The sequence below is a fragment of the Amborella trichopoda genome, chromosome 2 (genome assembly GCF_054954075.1).
Source record: "Amborella trichopoda isolate Santa Cruz 75 chromosome 2, AtrichopodaSantaCruz75HAP2 v2.0, whole genome shotgun sequence".
Taxonomy (NCBI): Eukaryota; Viridiplantae; Streptophyta; class Magnoliopsida; order Amborellales; family Amborellaceae; genus Amborella; species Amborella trichopoda.
This window is the reverse complement of record NC_142337.1, coordinates 33804342-33815431: the sequence shown is the minus strand read 5'-3', so window position 1 is coordinate 33815431 and position 11090 is coordinate 33804342. Positions and strand designations below refer to the sequence as shown.

General features: G+C 37.6%; 1 protein-coding gene across 1 annotated transcript; it reads right to left on the bottom strand.

The window, feature by feature from the left end:
* Positions 1-348: 348 nt before the first annotated feature.
* Positions 349-3690, bottom strand: LOC148783198 (uncharacterized). The gene is made up of 7 exons (XM_088859832.1): positions 3586-3690; positions 1598-1826; positions 1299-1480; positions 918-941; positions 814-833; positions 614-672; positions 349-413 (listed from the first exon to the last, which is right to left on the bottom strand). The coding sequence occupies exons 1-7, from the start codon at positions 3688-3690 to the stop codon at positions 349-351; spliced, it is 684 nt and encodes a 227-aa protein (XP_088715958.1).
* Between the last annotated feature and the right edge of the window lie 7400 nt (positions 3691-11090).

The window sequence follows — 11090 nt, the reverse complement described above, 5'->3', positions numbered from 1 at the left end:
TTGAGCGTTACTTACATTCACCACTGATGCATCTATATCGCAACCTAAACAATATACGTCATTCAATAATAAACCAACATTGTTGTTTGTCCCTTATAACATTTGTGTTCTCTCTCTCTCTCTCAGATTATAATGGCACACAACGTTTACATGTTATCTATTAAGGCATTTGTGATGTATGTCAAGCAACATTCACAATTCTTGCATCCATATATAACCATGTACAAAACCAGCACATTTAACAATAACCTGTAATAGTTTAAACATACATAATTGAAAATGCAAGCACTAAGAAATTAGCTCTTTCAAGCACACATGCACAATGCAAACAGTAAGAAATCTGCCCATTCAATAATCACTTGTAATAACTTGAGCACTACTTACATTCACCACTGATGCATCTATATCCCAACCTAAAAAATATACGTCATTCAACAATAAACCAACATTGTTGTTTGTCCCTTATAACATTTGTGTGTTCTCTCTCTCTCTCTCTCTCTCTCTCTCTCTCTCTCTTTAAGATTATAATGGCACACAACATTTATATGTTATCTATTAAGGCATTTGTGATGCATGTCAAGCAACATTCACAATCCATGCAACTATATATAACCATGTACAAAACCAGTCCATTCTACAGTAACCTGGAATAGTTTACCATTCAACAATAACCTGGAATAGTTTAAACATACATAATTGAAAATGCAAATACTAAGAAATGAGCCCATTCAAATACACATGCACAATGCAAGAAGTAAGAAATTAATCCATTCAACAATCACCGATAATAACTTGAGCACTACTTACATTCACCACAGATGTTCAACAATAACCTGTAATAGTTTAAACATACATAATTGAAAATGCAATTGAATGAATAATTCAACAATAACCTGTAATAACAGTTCAACAATCACCTGTAATAACAGTTCAACAATAACCTGTAATAGTTCAACAGTACAACAACACAACAATTCAACAATTAAAAGATATATTGTGCTATTTCAACATAATAAATGGGCCAAATAACTTTTAGCAACTTAGGTAGGACTCCCACAACTGCGTCGCCATGGCATCTCGTAGACTAACACTATCATCATGATCAGCTTGCCCTTGAGTCAATTGCGAGAAACCATCTTCTCTGTCAATTACTGTTCACTCTCAACCCTCCTTCGAAAACACAACTCTCTTCTACTATCGGCTCCTCGTGTCATCATGATGTAATTGTGCAATATTGCACATGCATTAACTACATCAAGCCGTGTTCGTAAAGGATACTGCATTTGATTCCTAAGTACAGGAAATCTGCCCTTCCAAAACCCAAATGTCCTCTCTACCAAGTTTCTAAGCGTCGAATGCCACTTGTTGAATAACTCTTTGTTATTTTGAGGAGCTCGTGGGCCTAAAGTAAATTCGTTTAGATGGTAACGGACTCTTCGATATGTTCCTATGAGACCACGCATAATAGGATAACCACCATCTACAAGGTAGTATTTTCATGTTCCATGTTTGTGCAATGAGTATATTATAAAGCCAAATATTACACTACTAAATATTGTACAAACCTAAGCAACAAAAAATAATGTCATGGAGTTACCCTCAGGCACTGCAAGCCTACTGTGTCCATTAGTAATTGCATCATATAAGACTTTAGAATCTGATGAGGATCCTTCCCAACCTGCAAGTACATAATGGAAGTGCAGGTCGAAACCAACCACAGCCATAACATTCTGGCGTAGAAAACATTTTATGTTTCGAAAATGATTATGCAATCGAGTATGAACTCGAGCAGGGATATTAGTCCCATCAATAACTCCGACACAATCCTATTAAGACAAACAAATCACCATAATTTATATATTAGTAAGATGTGGATGTAAGAAGGACAATGTGGAATACTTGACACTCACATACCTTGAAATATGGGTAAAAGCGTACTGTATCAACAGTAATGGGGGCAGGTGTTTTATTGCTTAGTGGTTGCAAGAACAAGGATTTCTAATTCTAAGATCGCTTTTAAAACTCTATTGAAGAAGTAACTTATGGTTTGCCCTGAATGTTGAAACCGTTCCTGGACCACCCTATTCCGCTGATCGTGTGTGACAGTGCTTAAAAATATAGCTACTTGTTTATCAATTACCAAATATCTTGTATCTGTAATGTTTATCCTCTCCTTTAACAAATTACATAAACTGATAAAATCACTTTTCTTTATGCGTAACTTGTCGAAGCACTTACAAGGGTGCCCTGACAGCAAGTATTGGACATAATTGGCCCCAGTAAAAATTGAAATATGAACACACCCCCTCCTCATTTGGGTAGTGATATACCAATACGCAATGCAACATGTTGTATATGCAGCACATAATGTTACCACCAACCGACGTCGTCGGGGATCCATAACTACAAATGAAAGAAGCCATCCGCAACAATAAAGCAAACCATGAAGCAATATTTGACATTAAAATGAAAGAAGCCATCCACATACAAATGAAAGAAGCCATCTCTTTCATCATCCATAAATCAAACCATCATACAAATGAAAGAAGCCATCTCTTTCATCATCCATAAAGCAAACCATCATACAAATGAAAGAAACCATCATCCATGAAGCAATCTTTAGCATTAAAATGAAAGAAGTCATCTACATACAATTGAAAGAAGCCATCTCTTTCATCATCCATAAAGCAAACCATCATACAAATGAAAGAAACCATCATCCATGAAGCAATCTTTAGCATTAAAATGAAAGAAGTCATCTACATACAATTGAAAGAAGCCATCTCTTTCATCATCCATAAAGCAAACCATGAAAGAAGCAACCATAGTCGATCCATATAACATGACATAAGCCATCCACATACAAATGAAAGAAGCAGTCTTTGATGTTAAAATTAAACATAGTCATTCAGAACTTTATTGGAGCTGTTTTATCTCTTCATCCAACTAAGCCTTTTGTATCCTTGGATCCTCTAAGTTTAGTAACATCGTCGCCTTTGTAGAGTCTTGGAAGATCCTTGTCGTCGTTAAAAGGACAACATCACCAACTTCGCCTGCTTTCCACATGGCTTCAACAATTTTACAGGCATCTCTCCTAACCTTGGACGGACCATCCACCACAGGAGTACTGCTGTTACCTACGGTGTCACTTGTCAACATCTTAATGCTATGGGTCATCTTTGTCATGGCTAAAGACATGGATTCAACGAGGGCAGGTTTCTTTGATCGGCATTGTGCTCCTATCGGGGTATGGAACCGTCGTCTTTTTGATCCGGATGATACTAGCTCATCAGATGAGGATGAGCTAGATTCATTCTGGACTTCTAATGGGGGGTTATCAAAGAATGTAATGTTGGGCCTTTCTGGCTCAATTCTGATGCCACCCCCAATAGATTTGTACATCCCATCTACCGTTCCACCCTCATAGATTTTATTTAGCAGGAAATACTCGTGCAAAGTCTTGTTTTGGTATTTGTTTGCCCATTCATTCTCATTATATAGAAGACCATAAATTATTTTTATCGATATTCGTATTGAAACATAGTTAAACATTTTAAAAGTCTATGCAAATGAATAATTACATACCGCTAGGAAGTCATTCATAACAGCAACCTCGACAGTTACTATCCTCCTACTTTCATCCCATCCGAAACCGGATACATTCTTAAGTCTTATGATATCATTGTACATGTTCCTAAAGAACTTATGTTTTCTTTTCAGCCTAGTTACATTGTTTCTTGACTCATATTTAATTGTCATGACGTCTATCATACGTTTACATGCACCATTTCTAAACCACCATACCTCGTAGCCCTAATCTCCTCTCCGTTAGTTCAATAAAGTAATCATCTTCTGACTGTATCCATTGGGAGCTTCTCGTGCCTCCCATATTCTCATTTGCCGCGCTTGATGATGTGTATGGGTCCATCCTATTGAACACCACACATCCATTGCAAAGCAATTTCAAAAAAAAATAGCAAAGCAATTTCAATAAATACTTGGAACAAATGAAACCACTAAGTGATGAAAATGAAAATGTTGGTAATTCATGTATTTCTTCTTTGCATAAAAATATATATTCGATTTCATGAACCCACATCATAGCTATATATCAAAGCAATTTAAAAAAAATAAAAAATAGCAAAATTTCAATAAATACTTGGAACAAATGAAACCATTGAGTGAAGAAAATGAAAATGTTGGTAATTCATGCATTTCTTATTTGCATAAAAAGATATAAACAACCCACATCATAGCTATGTATCATAGAAAAAATATATCAGATTTCATGAACCCACATCATAGCTATATATCATAGCAATTTAAAAAAAAAAAATAGCTAAGCAATTTCAACAAATACTTGGAACAAATGAAACCATTGAGTGAAGAAAATGAAAATGTTGGTAATTCATGCATTTCTTCTTTACATGAGTCAACGCTGGGTATCAAGCTGAGTCAATTTGGTATATGATCCTACAAGGTTTTATATGATTCCATGTGCCTAAAAAAATTAACATAAAAGATCCATACTTGGCAAATACCACCCAAGCCGAATCTGACTTCGTCAAGTTCAGAGTCAACTCAGACAATTTTTAATCAATTCTCTTGAGTCTATAATAGCAGAGAAATGAAAATTGGACCAAAACCTTAACAAACTCATAATATCAACATCAAAGGAAAATGAAAATCCAATGAAGGGCAGGAAGCAAATAAAAAAACCAATATAATGTTCAAGAAAGCCCATTACAAGTTAACCACATTCAACCTCAACCCAATAGTGACAATTAAAACCACTTATGAAGTACTCGCGAGAACGTATCCTCAATTTCACACATTCATGAAATTTTGGGGATGTCGAAAATTCTTTAAACCAAATCAAACAAAAATACCTATAAATAGTTGCATGTAGAAATATTGACATGCACAAGGAAAAAGACATTGTTTAATAGAATCAAAAAGGCTGCTGCTAGAGAGAAAATTACCAACTGAAAAATTATCCCATGATGAGAAATTATCTATTGAAAAAACAAAATTTACATGTAAATTTGAATCAAATGTTTTTAATTGATTATTTGTGGACTATTAAGACCAATGAGTGAAATGCTCCGAAAAAACCCCAACAGAATCCCTGTGATAAACAGCCTGAAAGAACAAGAAACACAGAGAGAGTGACACTCTCTTTGATCTATAGATACCCAAAAAAACCCGAGAAAATGAAAAAAAAAAGGACAAACAAGGGGGAAAAAAGGGTTTTTATAGGAGAGAATTGGGTTCTTAGAGAGAATAAACACATAGATCAATAGCAAGTGTTTTGTGTTTGATAACAGTTACAGACCAATAAGTGAAAATGCCCAGAAAAACCCCAACAGAATCCCTGTGATAAACAACCTGAAAACGAAGAATAAGAAACACAGAGAGAGTGACACTCTCTGTGATCTATAGATACCCAAAACGAGAAAATGAAAAAAAATGGATCAAAAAGGGAGAAAAAGGGTTTTTACAAGAGAGAATTCGGGTTCTTAGAGAGAGAATAAACACAGAGATCAATATCAAGGACAATAATACAGAGCTGAAGAGCTCAAGAACAAATACAGAGATCAATAACAAACACATAGATCAATAACACAGAGAGAATAAAGTCAATAGCATACCTCAAGATCAATAGCAAGAATCAGAGCTCAATGACAGCTGTGTAAACCCTAGCAAGGCGTACAAAGAGAGGGGCCTGCCTGAGATAGTGGCATGCTGCGAACAGAGGGCTGGCTCAGGGCTGAACTCGAAGATCTAAGAAGACGGGTCGTGCTGTGAAGAGAGGGGTGCTCGGCGGCGAAGATGGGAAGATGGGAAGAGAGAGGTGCTCGACGGCGAAGAAGGAAAGATGAGAAGAGAGGGGCGCTCAACGACGAAGATGGGAACGACGAGGGCTAGGTTATCGGGGGCTAAACGAAAAAATTTCGTGGGGTAAGTCCTTAACAAAGTTCTTATTTTAAGTTCCGACCATGGTGTCGGAAATTTGTTTACACGGGGAATAGAAAGATAAACAGTAGGGTAAAGTTCTCATTTAACGTTCTCTTTTTTTTATCAAACACGAAACTTAAACAATAATAAAAGTTCCTTCTCCCTTTTCTAACTTTATGTTATCAAACATGCCTAAAGTGTGTCGCTCGGATCTAACATAGGTGACACACTTTGTGACACCTAGACTTGCCAAACTAGAGCGGCACACTTTTTGTGGCCCAACCTCGTGCCTTATTTGTCGCATTTATGAAAACTTAGGTATAATTAACAAAAAAAAAAGAAAAGAACAAATAAGTTCAGAAAGCATACCTACAGAATTAAAACACCCCTTTAATGTAGCGGTTACCATGAGTCACTCGATTGAAAAGACTATGATAAATACCTGACAATAATTCTGGAACAATAGTATACCCTAACCTCTCCCAAAAAGAATGGGTCAAAGAAATGAGAGGACTTCTAAAGTCTTTCAGCCCCTAGGGAAGAGAACCGACTCAATAAGCATGAAAAGAAAAATTCATATCTGCTTTACTGCTCGAGATGCTTCTCAATTAACCACAAGAGTCTCCATAACAACCTAGTCTCTTTGTGGAGAATAAGCTGCCCCCAATGCCCAAATAAAGAGTGATCATTAATAACCGTTGAAGGATGATATGGGATCCTAGATAGATTCAAGCCTGAAATCCTTGCAACCTCCTCTAGAGTTGGTGTAGTCTCTCTTGTTAGAAGGAAGAACGTATTTGTTTGAAAGTTAAACCTCTCAACAAGAGCCTCTATAAGAGGGAAGTTGACATGGGAAGATGCCATGGTCAGAATCCATGCATGGAATTTAATGAAAGGAAGGCCATAAGTTTTGGCCACTGTCTTGCAGTGAGATACAACCCCTAAATAAAAAACCAATAAGAGAATAACCCTGGGTCCTTCGAGAGGCATTCCCTGCCCTCAAGCCTTGACATATATATAAAGGAAGACCCTCAAGGAAGGGCTTACCTTGGAAAAAGGAGGTAGGGTCTCTTTTTCCCTCTGCTCTTCAAGATGGTCAACCTTCTTCCCTTTATTTTGTGAAGAGTCATTGTTTCTCTTGGGGGCCATGAAAAAACAAGCAAAGAAGAAGAATGAAAGAAGAAGGAAGAAGAAAAATAGAAAATTTGGGAGAATAAAATGATATGAAAATTTCAAAGAAAGAGTGAGATGATGAAAGTTTCAATCAAAACCTCTTTTATAGACAAGAAAAGATAAACTCCAAAACGAAAAATGACTCCCAAATCAACTAGGAACGATAACATATCACATCCACCTCTTCCATTTGATCATTATCTGGATCATGGGTTGTCCTGGCACCACTATGAGTACAGGTATTCGTATTCTTCTCGTTATCAGCATAAATTACCACATGTTTGGTTTTTCTTGAACGAATTTCAGGATACTCTACAGATTCTCTCTCATCTTCTCCCTTCTCTTGTTCCAAATCGATAGTTAATCTGTATAACCGTTGAGGTATCTTTTTCTTTATTTCTTGAATTTCACTAGATGTATTCCTAATTGCTTGATCATTTAGATCACAAAAATCAGCAAGAAGAAGTTTGTGGTTGGGCGGCACATTGTGTATCACCCAAATGCCAATTACAACACACTGCATGGTGCCCATATGCTAATTTCGACACATTGTGTGTCGCCTAGATGCCAATTTTAACACACTTTGTGTCCCCCAGATCTTGTTGCTCAAAAACCCTCATTTCATCATCCAAGGGCCTCCAGAGCACTAGAACAACCACATGTATGTATCTTCTCTCAGAAAAGACTGCTTTTCAAATATTTTCATAAATCTCAAGATTTGAACGAACTTCAAAAACTTTAAAAAAAGGCACGTTCGCGGTATGAGCCTAAACTACTAAGCACTTTCCAAACTAAAATCATTTTCGAAAGACAGTCCAACACATCTAGTCGTGTATGATGTAAAAGGTCAGATGTTTCCATTTCAAAAGTGTCTAGTCCCGTATGAAGTAAAAGGTTGTGTATAGTTCATAATAATCTAGCCCTATATGACATAAAAGGTGTGCATATTTCCGAAAAAATGTTTATCCCTATTTGATATAAAATGATCATGAGCTTTCAGAAAACGTCTTCCACCACATGACATTAAACTGTCATGATGATTATGTCTATCGTTGAATGGCATTATACTGCTTAGAGGGCTCCATGGTTGTATGAGCTAAAAATGCTGATTGATTTTTGTTTTTCAAAATGCTCTTTTCAAAATTTTCCTTATGTGCCTTGTGATTTAAAAAATCTTAGTTTAATTATTGAAGTCGTACAGTCACCCAAGCTCCTAGTTCTATTTCAAAAAGTCTCTTTGTTCTCAAAATTTCTTTAGTGTTTTTTAAAACAAGGGAGTTGGACACCCATAAAGGATACTACAACATTGCCGCCTAATCAATTCTCTTCAGAATCAACCAAGAAAACCTTTAGGGAAAAAATTACCTAGTAAGTTAAGCCATTTTCAAAACCTAGGAAGCTTTGAAGAAAAATCAAGAAAAATGCCAAAATCATAAATTTGAAATAAGTTAAACTTCTTGAAATTAAGTGATATGGCCAGAAAATCCAACTCGAAGTCCAAAGTAGTGCAAATCATCAAAATAACTCACGTTGAAAATCATAGGAACAAAATTTCCTAGGTAGGTGAGCGAAGAAGTGCAATATCCTGAACGGAAACATTGGTGTGCCCTTTGATTACATGATATCAAGATGAAGTCAAACATGTCAATAGTATCTATTTCTTTGCCACTCACCTATTCATTGAAGAACAAGGAATGCCAAAGTGGGGCAATTGTAAACAACCATTTTTTAATTTGGTAAATTTCATTATTTTCCTTTAGTATTATAAAAACATAGAAAGCCCTTCAGAACACACTATTCCAAAACACTTCAGGCCACAAAGCACCATAGTCCATAATCCTCACTCCATGATCTAGCATTCCTTTAAAACTCTCAACCAAATTTGAAAAATAGTCTGAAAATAGGATAAATATTGTGTTTAATTTTGAAAACAAGATGATAATTATCCAAAAACATATGAGAGATAGCGAGAGTCAAAATTCTAGAATACTGGTATACTTTGACTGGAGCCACCAAAGTGTGTCGCTCAGAGCGACTCAAAGTGTGTTGACAGAGACAAACAATGTGTCGCCCAAAGTGACACACATCTAGGTAGTTTTTGGGCGTACACCCACGTTTTAGCCCATTCTATATAAACATGCAAAGCTAAATTTTAAGGGCCTTGGGTTCATTTTTTTATTGATTTAATAAAATTTCCATTCCTGCTTGAGTTTGTGAGTACGTCTTGGAGAAGGAGAGAGGAAAGAGAAGAAAATGGTCGGTACCCTTCGGGCAGATAACTTTCTCTCTCCTCCCCTCCTTATCTATCTTCTTTCTCTCTCCTCTCTTCTCATCTCTATCTCTTTCTCTCTCCTCCTCCCTTCTCATCTCTATCTCCTTCTCTCTTTCTCTCTTCTATCTTCTCATCTCTTTCTTTCTCTCTCTTCTTCTCATCTCTATCTCCATCTGTCATCTTCTAATGCAAACGGTGAGGCTTAGTGCCGGTTCCGGTTGGTTTTCTCCTTCTGTCACAACTGACGAGGCTTAGCACCGGTTGGTTTTCTCCTGTCACAACTGATGAGGCTTAGTGCCGATTGGTTTTCTCCTTCTGTCACAACTGACGAAGCTTAGGTTTTCTCTTGTCACAATTGACGAGGGTTAGCGTGAGTTGGTTTTCGCCTGTCACAACTACCGAGGCTTAATGCTAGATGGTTTTCTCCTTCCTCTGTCAATCGGTGAAACCTAGCACCGGTTGGTTTTCTCCCTCCTTCTGTTTGTTAGTTGATGAGACCTAGTGCTGACTCATTTTCTCTCTCCTCTCTTGTCAATCGACAAAGCCTAGCATCGATTGGTCTTCTCTCTCCTCTTTTGTCAGTCGGTGAGACCTAACGTTGACTGATTTTCTCTCTCCTTCTATCTATCAATCGGCAAGACCTAGCACTGATTGGTTTTTTCTCCCTTCCCTTGTCAATCGGCGAGACCTATAGCATCGACTGATTTTCTTTCTCTTCCTCTATCAGTCGATGAGACCTATAGTGCCGACTGGTTTTCTCTCTCTTCCTTTATCAGTCGATGAGACCTAGCACCGACTGGTTCTCTCTCTTCCTCTATCAGTTGGTGAGACCTAGCGTCAACTGGTTCTCTCTTCCTCTATTAGTCGGTGAGACCTAACGCCATCTGGTTTTCTCTCTCTTCCTCTATCAATCAATGAGACCTAGCACCGACTGATCTTCTCTCTCCTCTTCTGTTAGTCGACGAGACCTAGTGCCGATTGGTTCTCTCTCTTCTTCTATCAGTCGGCGATACCTAGCACCTACTGGTTCTCTCTCTTCTTCTTTCAATCAGTGAGACCGCCGACTGGTTTTCTCTCTCTTCTCCTGTCAGACGGTGAAGCCTAACATCAATTGGTTTTCTCTCTCTTCCTTCTAAACACATTCGGCAATGCTTAACCCTGACTGTGTCTTCCTTCCCTCTCTCTCCTTTATTCTCTCATCTTTCATTCTCTTCTCTTCCTTCCTTCTCCCTCCTTCTTTCTTTCCCTTCTTCTCTTCTTATTCTCTCTTCATAGCCTTAATTCTGCTACTCTTTCGTTCGATTAAGAGGGATTGAGATTAGCCTCTCATAGTAGTCCTGTCGCCTAGCCATAATATTGTTGTGCCAGGGTTACTTGGCTCATGTTATTGCCATGACAGATTGACCATCGTACCTAGCTAGTCGGTATTGGTAACGACGTCCAGTAGTACTCCTGTGAGCCGGTCTTAGTTACCAAGCCCCTTTTACTACCATGTCAGGCCAATTATCCATTAGCCTAGTCACCGCTCTGATCCTCTCGCTTAGTCGAATTCTTCTCTCCCCCGTCTTTCTTCTCTTCTTCTTTTTGAATGCGCATGCTTGTGTACTTTCATCAAAGAGGAAAAGGGTGAGGTCTGACTGACCTATTTTATAACATTTTCCATATATGTGTATGATTGCAGAAAAGC